At 40.2% G+C, this 15,600-nt stretch overlaps 1 protein-coding gene and 2 long non-coding RNA genes across 3 annotated transcripts; 1 reads left to right on the forward strand and 2 right to left on the reverse strand.

The window, feature by feature from the left end:
- Positions 1-1,376: 1,376 nt before the first annotated feature.
- Positions 1,377-2,280, forward strand: LOC147761996 (uncharacterized). Its single transcript, XR_015334404.1, has 2 exons — positions 1,377-1,792; positions 1,935-2,280. It is a non-coding gene; the product is annotated as an uncharacterized LOC147761996 (long non-coding RNA).
- LOC106170019 (potassium voltage-gated channel protein Shaw-like) lies at positions 1,687-6,743 on the reverse strand. Its single transcript, XM_013549733.2, has 2 exons — positions 5,548-6,743; positions 1,687-4,208 (listed from the first exon to the last, which is right to left on the reverse strand). Exons 1-2 carry the CDS (start codon positions 6,070-6,072, stop codon positions 3,360-3,362), a joined length of 1,374 nt encoding a protein of 457 aa, XP_013405187.2. The 5' UTR covers positions 6,073-6,743; the 3' UTR covers positions 1,687-3,359.
- A 1,870-nt stretch (positions 6,744-8,613) lies between these two features.
- Positions 8,614-12,516, reverse strand: LOC147761997 (uncharacterized). The gene is made up of 2 exons (XR_015334418.1): positions 12,378-12,516; positions 8,614-12,111 (listed from the first exon to the last, which is right to left on the reverse strand). It is a non-coding gene; the product is annotated as an uncharacterized LOC147761997 (long non-coding RNA).
- Positions 12,517-15,600: the final 3,084 nt, after the last annotated feature.

The raw sequence follows: 15,600 nt of genomic DNA on the forward strand, positions 1-15,600 counted from the left end.
AACAGGCATCTTTTAGAAGCTGAACTTTCATCTGAAAGACCTCGTCAAAAGCCACAGTTGACCAACAGACACAAGCAAATAAGATTGACATGAGCCAGATACCGAGAAAGATGGAATCACAGGACTGGGCGAAAGGTACTGTGGACTGAGGAGACCAGATTCACTTTGATGTATGCAGATGGTCGGCTAGGCGTCTGGAGACGTCCAAACCAAGCGTTTCAGGATGATTGCGTTCTTATCGTGTTCAGGCTGGCGGAGTATCCGTCATAGTATGGTACGGTTTCTCATATGATGAAAAATTGCCACTGTACGTCATTCAAGGGAGGTACCCTGGTCAACAATACAGAGACGAAATCCCATTGGGGCGCATACAATCACACATTCAAGCAAATAAAACAGTTTGGTCATGCCATGAGGAGCTTCCAGTTTGGCTAGTTTCATGGGCACAATTCGTTAATTTGGACCAACCAATGGTTAGAAGAGGACTCAACGAGGTAATCAGATGGTAAATAATGGGAAGCCATCGTGCTGGGGTGCCAAAGAGACAGATTGCAAGGCAACAAAAAAGTAGCACCAAGTCAAGTGTCCAAGCTGGTAGCAAAATGGCGCCAAACTCATCATGTAGTGGACAAGCCTCTTTTGGTAGACCAATATTAACTGACGCAAGAGATGAAGATATCTGGTTCGATTATGCCACCAGGACCAGTTCATATCGGCCAAACAACTGAGGAACATCTGGCCTGGATTAGGAAGGGCTCGAATCAGACAGTCAACAGGCATCTTTTAGAAGCTGAACTTTCATCTGAAAGACCTCGTCAAAAGCCACAGTTGAGGCAACAAAAAAGTAGCACCAAGTCAAGTGTCCAAGCTGGTAGCAAATACACACCCGATATTTATTGCATAATAGACCATGAATTATCTATTATCTACAGTCTTCTTTTATTAAAACTAATTCTTAGACGATTGAACTTTATTTTTTTCATAATAAGCTGTTGTAATCAGCACGTACTTTTTGCTGTGTGAGCATACTTTTTTGACACATGGTTTGGCATATTTTAGTACCGTTTGGTTAATTAAGTTATTTTGATTATTACAATAAGCTATGTGGTGTATTTCTTTAACCGAAATATACAACTTGAATGAGTTATTTATAAAATATGAAAGAAATATGCATAATCCCACCAACAAATGAAATAATAATCATGATAGAAGAAACTTTTGAAAAAATCGGGGCGTTGCTTAACTTATGAGCATCAGTGTAGGCCTGTGTAACATGACCCAGAATCCCGCGAAACAGAGAGTCGTTGGGCTTCCAGTTTCTGGGTTTCCTTATTAAAACACAGTGTATCCCTCTAACGTGACGGATTGTAAGAGTCGTTCTTAAAAAGAGTCGCTAGGTTTTGTTTTTGAAAATCGAAACTAGTAACTAAGCACTTAGGTAATACAGTCATAATAAAAGACACACCTGTGCCAAATGAACCCACCTGTGAATTGCATATTAGGTAACAATTAATAAGAGGGCAAGAGCATTTCACTGGGTTATCAAAAACATTATAAAACTAGTAAGATTTATTGAAAATATATATTTACGGGTGTTATACTCTAGTAGCCTTTATCATACATGTATTTACAGGTATCTTAACGCATACAAAGAAGGCTTTGGAGTTGTGTGACACCGAACTCCATGACGATGGTAAACGCCTGGTATTTATATTCACTGACGGGAAACATACGGTTGGTAAGCCTGGTAACGGGAACCCGGTGAATACGGCAGAGGCGATGAAGAAGAAAGGTTTGTATTTCAAAGTCAAGGAACCTGTTATCCCATTAACTACCGGAGGTCTTCAGTTTAATGGCTGCAAGTACATTAATTTTAATTCAATTTCGCTCATTACTTATTTTATTCTAGTACATAAACTGCTATGTCATTTCAGGAATTAAAATTTGTGTCGTTGCTGTGGGCCGCAATCCGTACATGAAGCAGATCAATAACATGGCTTCGTTGGTTACTCACAGGGGAAAGATTAAAAAATGTATTATTATCATTCGTCCGAACCCTTTGGATCCATAAATGATGGGAAGCTAACTGACCGACGGAGAGAGTTGTCATACATTTTATTTTATTTTAATGCTTGGATTGCAGCTAAAGCAGTTTTCTCTGCCAATGACTTAGTTTGGATATTGAATGCATATTTGGATAGATATTTGTAGTTCTAAAAATTACTGGTAAGGTAACATGACATGGATATTGATGACAAATAAAGCGTGAATTCCCCTCCAGATTTAAGTAATGAACTGCACATGTGTGACATGTGTTCCGTACAACAGCAAAATAAAGTAAGACCTATTTCAAATATGGTTGACTTCCTCCCAGTGTTCAGTAATGTGACTCCATGGTATTTAGATTATAGTATCACCAGAAAATTACGCTATTCAACGATCTACAACGTGGGCTAACAGAACCTGGGCTTTGTGCTTTCAGCTTTTTTGTTTTGGACGTTTTTACAATTCCCTAAAAAATAGTACAGCAAACGGACGACCTTTTTGAATATCTTTCCACTTTAGCGGCTTCTAACAAGTACGTAAGTCTGATACATTCCAGTCATTTGCGGTCATTATCTCTGCACTTTGATCGCAGGGATAACCAACCAGCTTATTGTAATGAACATCACCAAGCTGCTGATATAATGGCATATTTACTACGAACATCAACAGTACCTGTGATTTTTTCACACGCCAAGCATCTAATAATGTACAAGCACAATCCAGGTATCCAGCTGCTGTACATCTACAACATATTGATAACGGCATCATTACAGTCTTAAATACATTAAAGTGTTCAGTAGACTTTACAAGAGTAACAGAATAAAATGATTTCAAAACATCAATCGATAAAAAGCTAAAATATTAGAATAAATGTCTGTTGCAAGGTAAAAGTCAGTAACATGTAGGTCTCCATAGGTCTCCAGTCTGGCGTTACGTTATGATTTGACCTAATCAATAGGTAAGATAAAAATTGCGTTAAAGATAAAATATGTCATATAGTGTTAGAAGATCAAACAACAAATGCCGACAGATGGCTCATATGGTGTAAAGGCGATAATAACGGTTCCTTGTTATATTAACGCCACAAGTAGTAAAAATGTCGAGATGGCTATTGAAACGACTGAAATACAGGTGCTTCCTGGCCTAAGACCATTACATTGGAAGAGTTAAGTGCATATTTTTGGCTGTTGTGACAGGAATGGGAGTCCTAGAAATGGAAGTCTGGGGTCCAATATGATAAGTACAGGTTAGGGTTGGTTGGAGTATTGGGGTTAGTATATAGGACGAACCTGTACAAAGTAATGGTAAGCGGACTACAGTTCCTCGCGGACTTCCATTCCTGTTTCACCGGTCTTCCCCTTCCTCTCCTGGCTCCTTATCGACCTCGCAAACGCCTGGTATTTGGTGAAATTGGCACTTATAACGGAAATAGGCAGCCCAGTGAAGACCATACCCAGCACCACACACACACCACCAACCACATATCCGCTTACTGCGCTTGGATACATATCACCGTAGCCAACGGTTGTCATGGTAACTACTGCCCACCAGAAGCCAACGGGAATATTTTCTATGTTGGGCGACGAAACTGACATTTCTGCATAGAAAATGAGCGGCCCAAATACCATGGACCCCATCAGAAGAAGCAGAATTAGGAGTCCGATTTCTTTGCCACTTGCCTTCAGCGTCAAGATCATGACCTGGAGGCCGCTAGAGTAGCAGACGATACGTGACAATCGGAGCACACGCAGACTTAGTGACATCATTCCCAAAAAGGTCAAGAGATACACTGGAACCACGGAGCCTAGATTTACCAGTGTGTCGATGATTGTCATATACATGGTAAACCAGCACCAGTGGAGAACTGCCCACAGCAAATCAATAATTGTGAACACGTTTTTAAGGAATCCACGCATATCTGGTGTCACGCAAATCTTTACCAATAATTCCAACGTAAATAAAGATGTGACGACGATATCTGCGTAGATTAAAAACGGATGAGAACCTTTCTGCAAGTAGAGCATTTGGTGATCGCTGAACTGTAAATTGTCTTTCAACAAAGATGTGTTCACTGGGCGTTCAACGCGATATCCCTCGATACTGTCCAGCGCAACGGTCCAGATAGAAGTGAACAAAAGTAGAAGGTAGAATGTTGTCCATACCTGAAGAACATTTTAACACATTTTAAATATGGAAATCTGATAAGTATACATAAGACATACAAAAACGACAAACACAGACATACACTGTACATGTACCCGGTTTGTGCTTTTTTGTTTCTCAACATGACCTAACAAAGTTCAATTCTTTATTACAAATATTCACCCCTCCTCCCCCCTCAACCACCCCTCCACCACCCCTCCACCACCACCCCTCCTCCCCCCCTCCACCACCCCTCCTCCACCACCCCTCCACCACCCCTCCTCCACCACCCCTCCTCCCCCCCCCTCCACCACCCCTCCACCACCACCCCTCCTCCCCCCCCCCTCCACCACCCCTCCTCCACCACCCCTCCACCACCCTTCCTCCTCCTCCACCACCCCTCCTCCACCACCCCTCCACCACCTTTCCTCCCCCTCCACCCCCCCTCCACCCCCCCTCCACCACCCCTCCTCCTCCCCCCTCCTCCCCCCCTCCTCCACCACCCCTCCTCCCCTCCTTTATTACCAGAAATCTCATTACATATTTTACTCAATTGTTGATTTGATTTGGGGTTACATTTGTTATCAAAATGCTATTTGGGAAATGAGAGAGTCTCTTTTAAGCTGTTTTAAGGGTGTGACAACCTCTTAAGCAATAGCGTACATGTATATACATACATATGTGTATCATTCTTTTAAGTAAACAAAAGAATAAGATACAAAACGTGACATTTCTTTTAGTGATCTTTCTTGGTGGCGGTTGTTTTGGAGAGAACGGATGGGAAATGATGTCAAAACAACACCAACAACAAATACAACTACAATAACATCTAGGAAAGCACTCAGAGAACTCAGACCTCCGCCAAGGAAGCTCGATTTTTCTTCTTATTTATTATAAGTTTGTTGATAATTCGATTCTCATCATTATTATTAACTAATAATGAACTCAATTCTCATCAAAAATAAATAAATGAATAAACTGAATAATTCATTATTGGATCACAACAAAGATCTAACCCATTTCTGACCTATCCTAAACTTTTATTAAAATATGTCCATACGTGTTGAAAACAGACAGACATAAAGACTGACAGACAGACAGACAGACAGATGATCAGACAAGCGCAATGAAAACAGAACAAGCCTGCCGGGGGTAATTCTAGGTTATCACAGAGAAATTTGATCACAATAAATTAAGGAGTAGCTGCCCTAACAATATATATATATCAGCACAACTACTATTACCTGAACGGACGGGTACACAACTGCTACGAAACCGGTGATATAACTAATAAAAAGATATCCCGAGTCCATCATGTCAAACATCATGTGTTAGAGTAAGCAAGAAGCCAATCGTTACCTTGGCCCCTCGAGATGAAGTGGGATCATTAAGAAATGTCCACACTCGTTGTTTCCAAGAATCGCAGCCTCCTTCGTAATGCGTTGTCTTGATGGTTTTGAAGGAATTGAACTCTTTCTCTAATTTTCCCTTTTCCTTCTCGAGAATGTCGAAGTTCTCCAAAATTTCTTGGCAACATGGCGCCAAATCACACTCTGATATCCCCCAGAACTCCAGTTCCAGTCGTATCAATGGAACACACAAATCATGGGGGAAATGTAAGATATTTGTTCTGTAAAAATTCAGAATGGGCCGAAAGTACATAGAATCCCGATCGAAATATATTTCATTTGGCACAGGCTGTGCACTGTACGTGAAATCCGCGGAGAGTTTCCCTAATCTTGTAAGAGGCAGTTTGTTTAAAGTGGTGATCAGCGTTCGGAATTGTGTGCCTGCTATGTTGATTGTCACCGTATCTCCAATGTGATTATGTTTACATGTCAACCAGGCACTTTCAACGTCACTGTATTTGTCCTGTTCAGACATTCTCTTCTATAGTTTCCCTTTCGTTGAATCCGATAAATGGATAATACACGTCTATTCCAGTGTTGAAGCTGCACTTTCTTCTTTCTGGAAGTAACATAAACGAAAATTGTCTTAATGTTCTATAGAGACCAGCAGCCTCTCCACAGCCAGTAACAGAATATCAGTCAACTGCACCACGTACTGAAGTAAGCACGGATCTTGTGTCCTGCAGTCTGTACTCGGAAGTTACTTACACTAGGGGTATGGAGATATCGGCAGTAGTAGCAGTCCTGGACACCTTTACAATATCAGTCAACTGCACCACGTACTGAAGTAAGCACGGATCTTGTGTCCTGCAGTCTGTACTCGGCAGTTACTTACACTAGGGGTATGGAGATATCGGCAGTAGTAGCAGTCCTGGACACCTTTACAATATCAGTCAACTGCACCACGTACTGAAGTAAACACGAGTCTCGTGTCCTGCAGTCTGTACTCGGCAGAGTTACTTACATTAGGGGTATGGAGATATCGGCAGTCGTAGCAGGCATGGACACGTTCTATACGCAGTGCGCAGCTGCTCACATATTGGTTTTTATTGATTGCCAGAGAGTGTTTCTCGGCAAGCACATTAACGTTAGCGGCCCTGGGTGACTGCACATTGGGGAATCCAGTATCCAGGAAGCCAATATATATAAATAATGAACATTCCCCGAGGAAAGAGGCTCCACGTTAAATGTTTTTTTTATCTACGTAATGTTACGTGTATTATGCAGTCCGTTGGTACCTTCCGTTCATGACTTAAGTGGATGTTATGTAGTCTTGGTCCGGCGCAGGCAGCAACTGTTGAAATGTTGGGCACCGTGGTCTTGTTCACACCTAAAACAGATAATTCATCCTTTGGAAAATGTGATTTATAGTCATTTTCAAAACTTAAAAGTTTTAAAAAGATACGGATACTGGATTTTCTCGAACAAAGTGAGGACATTGCACTTAAACTTGTTTATTTGCAGTTGCCGACTTTATTTTGCAATGCGTTTAGTGATGTACAAATGAAGCTGCTCTGTTCGATGATCATTTATTAATACCAGACCTCTACTCATCGGTATTATCCTACATTAAATTGATGCACTGCCTTTGAAAGAGCTGACAAAGGTGTTTATAAAAAGAGCCAATGCCATGTGAAACGGTTATACAGCCATGTAAGCCACAGTCATTTATGGATGTGCACTTCTGCTTATTTTTTAATTGTTACCATCACATCACATCTTCCATTATTTCACAACTACTGAAGTGATATCAAGGGAATGGAAGGTTAATGCATATTTCCAGTGTTGGTTGTTACAATTTTATTTCAGCAACGATGATCAGCCCGATGAGAATAATTTGACAAAGAGCGCTGTTAAGTATTACAACTGAAATCAATTTATTTATTACGCTAAAAACAGGCTTCGATGGGTAATTATCGCATATCTGCCTCTTTGCCAGTGTCGGGTTTCCCCTGCTATGATCTGGCAGACAAATTACAATGTGTTAAAATATCATCCTCCCCTTGCAATAGTCCCCAAACCAGGCGCACTTCAAATAACAAGTCCGTGCACATCACTCATAATAGGTTTCACTGTCATGGTATAAACGAAAGTAGTAGAAAATATAAATACCATCCACCCCATGGGTTTGAGTTAAGAGTCAAGGGGTTAGGGTTATATTAGGGTCAGTGAAATTCAGGGTCAGGGTTAGTATAGATAACACATTCGTATCTAACACAAGTGGTTGTATGAATTAATTGAATCAGTTACTATTAGAACTAAATAATTTAAGCTCAGGAGATGATTTTAGAAAGGCACTAAAAACTTCTGTTTAAAAGGTTTTATGATTGACTATTTAACACCTTACAGAACAGAACATTTGGGTATTTCTTTAATAATATACACTAGAGAAGGTATACTAAAAGGAAAACAGTTTTGACCCAAAAGAAAAAGAAACGCCATCAGGGATGGACCAGACAACTCCATTGCCGTGAACTGGGGCGTCGATGTCTGGTTTTCTGATAATGAAAGACTTATTTTTCGTGCTTCATGTCGAGTTTGGAAGAGATTAGCTGAAGACCGTGAGATGGGATCTGCTGCACACGAGAGTGGTTCTGTCCACCTTTGGGCTGCCATTTCTTATGAAAATCGCACCAGTTTGGTGTTCCTCAGAGAAACCTAGCCGCTGACGTGTATATGCAAGTTTAGGCTTCAGAAAGGGTGCCTTTTTTTCCAGCTGATCTTGGTCGTACCTTCTCATAGAAAGATAGCGTTTCCTGCTTTCCGACTACCCGTCATGAGCTGAAGCAGGGGTTCTTGTTGAGCAATGGGTTAATCTGAGCAAACAACCAGGAACTGGCTAAGTCAGTACTTACAAAGAAAGATGGTGTCATCCGACTCTGTGATTAAAATTCTTTAATGACTCTGTGATTAAATTATTTTTTCGTACAGCGTTGCCCTTGGGTGACTCTACTTTTCTTCTGTAATCCCTGCTTTCTTGAACGTAACTATGATATTGTAACAACATAATTGCATGAAAGATTAAAATATTTATTACAGAATTAAAAGTCCATGTCTCACATGCCACGTCGCATCCCCACTTCCCGCTTCACACTCATGACCTCTGACCTACATCACGTGACTTATTACATCATTACATCACAGTACTTCTTTTCTTTTCTATTTTTTTAATTTGAATATTATGACAGAACAACACATAACATATATACAGTAAATGTAATAAACAATAACACAAAATGTATATAATACTTAACGTCGACTGGATTCATAAAATTGTCAACTTTAACTCTTAATGAAAACGTTTGAAAAAACTAGAGTTTTTCGTTATTTCTCTTCTCGTGGAATTATCTCTCGCAGTAATCATTGTCCCCTTTTTACGACATATTGTAAGTGGTTTGGATTCATATGGTGCTTGGGATATTTTTGCATTTGGTGTTCTTCAAGAGAACTGTATCACCCACTGTTAACGTAGATTTCTTAACATTTGTTTTACGATCGGCATAGTATTTCATCACTTTCTTGCTGTTTTGGTCATTAAGCCTGATTTTAGAATCAGTGTTTGGTGTTTGAGGCACATGTGGAAGTTTACAGCCGAAATCCCTTCCGAAAAGAGCAGTTGCGGGAGGAATACCAGTGGAAGTATGAGGCGTTGTTCTGTAATCAAGGAGAAAATCATTCATGGCTTGTTTCCAGTTGCACTTAGTTGCGATGGCGCCATTGATCGACTTTTTCAAAGGACCTATAAAACGCTCTGTTACGTATACTCCATTTGTCTGAGGCCACAGTGGTGTCATCTTTCGGTGTTTGAATCCGGTTATCTCGGCATAATCCGCAAAGTCATTTCCATTGAATGGATGCCCATTATCCGTTTTTAATACCGATGGTATGCCGAACTCCGCAAATACTTTATCCAACAGTGGGATAACTCTGTGCTGAAGTCGAGGTCAAAATTTCAACAATGACGTACCGTGTGTATTCATCAGTTATCACTAAAAGTTTGTGACCACTCGGTCCTTCTCCATAATCAGCATTAAGTTCTGTCCAAGGACAGGCCTCATAAACGATAATTGCCGTTGCCGTGCACGAGCCTGAGATTCCCGAGCGCAAACGCCAATATTATACCCCCGTCACACTTATTCGGAATCAGCAGGAATGAAGAAGAATGAGCCCGAACGAAGGATTTTTAAAATTCGAACCACATTCGGGGGAAAAATTTCAAATTGACCTTAATTATTGTAAGAGTACCGTTGGAATACTCAGAATGCGCTTGAATTCGCCTGGAATGATGAGTGCTTTTTCGACTGTGTAGCTCTGAAAGGCAGTTCGAATGTAGTTGGAAAACTAGGAATATTTATAATGCTGTAAGAAGGCAGTAAGAATATTTAGAATATACTTTGAAGGGCGCTCCAGTGTAGTTCGATTGCTACCAAAATTAATATTTCAGCTCATCCGAGGCACATTCGAAACATTTTGGCGGAGTATTAAATCCCCGTCACACTAGAGGCAGAATGATTAAGAATGGCGTCGGAAATACAACCCTTTGTGCATTCCAGGATATTCGAATAGCATTCTAAAAACATTCTAAAATTCTGAGTGCATTCTATATATTTTTACCAATTCTTGTGAACGGCTCGAATGTTTTTGTCATGCAAAAACTTTCGAAGTGCATTCCAAGAGGAAATTTATCGAATGGCATTTGAACAGTATTCTAACTGCACTGTGACTGCATTCTAAATATTCTCACGGCATTCCGACAGCATTCGAAACCTTATGGTCAGTTACCATTCCTGTGGCGTTATTTATACACTTTGTGCATCATATAACATTCTAAACATGTTAGAAAGTAATTTTAATTAAGAATTTTAGGTATTTCAGCTGCATTATGTTTGAATTCTTTATATTTCAAACCATCATTGGCAGCCATTCCGGGAGCAGTTAACTGCATTTGAGTTCGCTTCATATATCATTCGAGGCATCTTCTTACATACTTCTGCCTGTATTCGGCCAGCAGTCAAATCACACTCGTACGGCATTTGAATTTCATTCGGAATATTCTGACTGCAATTTGAAATTCCCTCCCGATTATGGCACGAATTTTTCAATTTATTCATTCTGGCTGGTTCTACCTTGATTCCTGCTGGTTTCGAATAAGTGCGACGGGGGCCTTAAGTCGTACCAGTTCGAATATCCCTCGAATGTGATCAGAATGTTTTGAATGCTGTCGGAATGCCGTGAGTATATTAAGAATGCAGTCACAGTGCTGTTAGAATACTATTCAAATGCCATTCGATAATTTTCCACTTGGAATGCACTTCGAAAGTTTTTAACATTCAGGCCGACCACAAGAATGGGTAAAACTATTTGAAATGCACTCAGAATTTTTAGAATGCTCTTTGAATATCCAGGAATGCACAAAGAATTGTCTTTCCGACGGCATTCTTGTTCATTCTGCCTCTAGTGTGACGGGGGTATTAACGAGCCGCACCTTAGATTCACAAGCACAACGTAAAGTCAACGAGCACAAACTTAGCGTTGCCAAGCACTATCAATTTGTCCAGCTTCCATCCGGGGCCCTGGCTGCTTACATACGGGTTCTTTTTATCGACTCAGGACTATTTTCAAGACGACGGAAGATACAGGAGACATAACGGTGGAACTTTCAGAGATTTCTGGGCGCAAACGAGTTATATTATCTCCCTTTTCTGTCTCTTTTCCCGCGCCTTAATAATGACGCTACGCAAATGATAAATAGGACGCACATAAAAAAATGATTCATCGACTATTTTCATCGACTCAGAAATATCTGTTTCCATCTATTAATATTTTAACTTGAGCAAAATAAACGTAGAATATATAAAAATTCTCAAAACATTCCAAACTACTGCATAAGTTTATGAGGCCCGAAGGAGCGATTGGGAGTTCTGTCATGCGAAGCGGCTCTCGCGTGGTTATCTTCGTTGAAATTTGACAGTGTTTACACGATTTCACTGTGTCTTCGACAAGATTATGCATTCTAGGAAACCACACCTTCTCACGTAGTAAAGCAACAGTTTTCACAATCCCTTGATGCCCGCTATGTGCAATACTCACGGCATGGCTGTATAAACTTTTCGGCAAAACTATTTGTCGTCCTTTCAGAATTATTCTATCAGGGTTTGAGATAGAAAGCTCCGAACGACACTGATAAATGTTTAGGAAAATACTGAAATTCCCTTGTGGAGTCCAGTCATTTGTGACCATAGCATTTTTCACCGCTGCAAGTGTCATATCCTTTCGGTTTCCTCTTTCACCATTTCAAGAGTCATTACTTTTGGTTTCGAAGTACAGGCTAGATAATGAAGATACTATTCTGCTATTGTTTCCTCTGTACTTGATGATAACTGATCAGTCTGATGCGTGGGGTGTCGGCTCAAGTAATCAGCAGGGTTGTCATATGCCCTGGACGATACACAACCGTCATCTGGTAGGATTGTGTTTTCATGATCCAACGCTCGATACGCGCCGAAAGCTGGACCTAAATAGAGTTGTTAAAGAGGCTTACGAGGGGTTTGTGGTTAGTGTGCACAGTGTGCAAAATGAGCTCCAAATAAATAAATGTGAAAATGTCCACAGGCCCATGTAAATTTTCCCAACACACGAACTGAATTGCTTTCACTGCCGTAGGCCTTGATTTAAGTAATAAAAATGTGTAACGTTAGTCTTGGATGCGATTTATTGTACTCAAATTCAGAAATCAAATTAACAGTAGACCCTGAATCTGCTATAAAAATATTTTCCTACCGTTCATCCCTATTTTAAAACGTGGGAGTTGGTCCATGTTCTTGGTGACTGCATGCACTGTGAAGACGTATCCATCTTCATCATAACCTATGCATTCGTTCTCATTTTCAGTCACATCGTGTGGAATCCTGCATAAATTCCACATCGTGTAGTCAAGTTAATCAACATGTTATTATCTAATTTGCGTCTGTATACATTTAAATATTTAAACTTGTCCATAATAAAGACACTTTTGATCTGAGACTGAAGATGTGAGGTTGTTCTGTTATGCTTCTCTGTGCACGTAAAGTGAAAGACTGAGTCGAATCTGGAGTCATGTCGGAGCCCATAGATTAGTTAATTCGTTAATGGAAATTGATACACTGGAATTCAGTACAGTTATAAATTAAAGTTAAAGTCATTTTAGACGGTTCACAACATATTTTTGGCGAGCTCGAGCCAGTAAATTTTCACAAAAAACGTGCACGGAGGAAAATAACGAATAACAATGGCAAAGACGACGACCAGGAACTTAGACCAAAAGCTGGTGGAAAGTTTGGAAATGATCACAAAAAGCTTACAAGGAAAACAGGTAAGTGAAATTTGGAATCAAAGAATAGCAGATAGTGCTGAAGGTATTAGGATATGTGATGGGTTGGATTATGGTGAAACTAGGGAATATTTAGATCAAGTTGATGCAATTTTGCCTAGCATAAGGGACATAGACGGGAATGTAGCTAAATTAGTTACTAAGACGACCAAGGGAGCTCTCAGAAGAGAAGTTGAAAGATTTTTAAATAAGCAACCAGCTAGAATGAGTACTACATGGGGAACGGTTAGAGAATTTATTCAGCGTACGTTTTTATCAGTAAACGAACCTGAGAGATTGAAGGTTGAATTAGAAATGTTAACACAATCGAATAATGAGTCGTTAACAACATTCAACAGATTATTTGCGGAGGCAAGTAGACGAGCATATGGTACAGACAGGGTACCAGATGTAGAGAAAATTATTGTTAGAGCATATACTAGAGGGTTAGCAGATGAAAAACTAGCTGAAGATATGATTGTTAGGGGTCGTCCACATACCCTTGAAGAAGCAATACAGTGGACTGAAAATGTATGTGCAGGGAAAGAGATTTTTGAAAATATCATGGGACAACAAAAGTCACAAAACAAAACAAGCACATCCACATATGCCATATTAAATGATCAAACTGAACACGCTACCAGGAAGGAAACACACCTAGAAATATCAGCCATAAACACGACGCTAAAAGAAAACAATGGTTTTGTATCACAGTTACAAAGCGCAGCCGAGGCAGTTTCCCAGGCAGAAGAAAACTTACATGCACGTCTGAACAAAATAGAAAACACAGTTTTCCAAACAGAAAATCCACACGTAAACGCTGGCTGGCACACACAAAATACGCACAACAAGGGAAGGTATCGCATACAACAGCGTCCACAAACACATAAACGCAAAACTCCCATATGCTTTTACTGCAACAGACCATTTCATAAAAAATTAGAATGCGGACAGTTAAAAGCACAACAAAATACGAGAAAAATTGATGCAGCAAGAATTACCTCAAATAAGTCCAGCGGTAGACTGGGTTTAGCAGTCACCATTAGTGGTGTTAGATGTAAGGCTTTGGTAGATTCAGGGGCATGTGTTACTTGTTTAGGATTAGATCAGTTCCTGAAAATTTGTAAAGCGACTGGAAGAAGTCGATTATTAGACAACTCAAAAGAGATATACACAGTGTCGGGAGAAACACTTGCGGTGAAAGGGAAAACAAATGTTAAAATTGATGGTGTTGGTGTTTGTGAGGTGATTGTGATTGACAAAATTGAACACGAAATGATCATCGGTATTGATTTGTTTAACCTAGGAAATGCACGAATAAATTTCGCTGAAAAAAAGATGACAATGTTTGAGAAAGAATGGCCGCTAACTAACTATAGCCGTGAAGGTCTTATCGCGGAAATTGTTAAACTCCCGCCGTTATCGGGACACAAAGAAATAGATGAAGTGATACGTGAATATCGTGACGTGTTCAGCACTAGTGAAAACCCATTAGGAAAATGCGACATTATGCCGATGATAATAGACACGGGAAACAATGCGCCGGTCCAACAGAGGGCATATCGCACACCGCTCGCGAAAAGAGAGATAATTGATAAAGAGATAGAATATCTTCTCAAAAGCGATATTATCAGACCGAGCCACAGTCAGTGGAGTAGCCCCGTAGTGCTATCTCCTAAAGCCGACGGATCCATGCGATTTTGTGTAGATTACCGCAAGGTTAACGCAATTACCAAGATTGACAGATATCCTTTGCCGCTCATTGACGATATTTTTGATAACATGGAAGGCGCGACGGTATTTTCAGTCATTGATTTGAAACCTGGTTTCAATCAAATTACTCTTGACGAAGCGGACATGAATAAAACAGCTTTCATTTGCCATCGCGGTTTATTTGAATATAAAAGGGTGCCGTTTGGGCTTTCTAACGGTCCAAATCATTTTCAGGCCGTCGTGGATCGAGTTTTATCAGGCTTAATCGGCAAATGCTGTAACATCTACATAGATGATTGCACAGTTTACTCAAAGAATATGGAAGATCATGTGAAACATTTGCGTTTAGTTTTGGACAGGTTCAGAGAGGCCAATCTGAAAATAAAATCTGATAAATGTGAATTTGCAAAAAACGAGGTCAAACTTTTAGGATACATAGTGAACAAAGACGGAATCCGCAGTAATCCCGAGAAGCTCAAACCAATAAAGAATATGCCGGTTCCCAAAACTGTAAAACAAGTCAGATCATTTCTGGGGATGTGTAATTATTACTCAAGAACCGTCCCAGACTTCGCGAGAATAGCGTCACCGTTATATAAATTAACCAACAAAGACAACACTTTTGAATGGGGTAGTGAAGAGCAAAGGAGTTTTGATCGGCTCAAAGATCTCCTGATGTCGAATAAAGTGATGGCCCATCCCAAAATCAATCAACCGTACAAGCTATACACTGACGCGAGCAACAAAGCCATAGGCGCGGTTTTAGTGCAAACTGATGACGCGGGAAAAGATCGTGTAGTTCACTATATAAGCCACAAACTGTCCAAGACACAAATGAATTACAGTACAATAGAAAAAGAGGCTTATGCAATCATGTACAGCGTGAATAAATTGAGACCATATTTATGGGGCGCGGACGTGACAATTTACACCGACCATAAA

This window comes from Lingula anatina, chromosome 5, assembly GCF_051362555.1.
Source record: "Lingula anatina isolate TDL-2025a chromosome 5, LinAna3.0, whole genome shotgun sequence".
NCBI lineage: Eukaryota > Metazoa > Brachiopoda > Lingulata > Lingulida > Lingulidae > Lingula > Lingula anatina.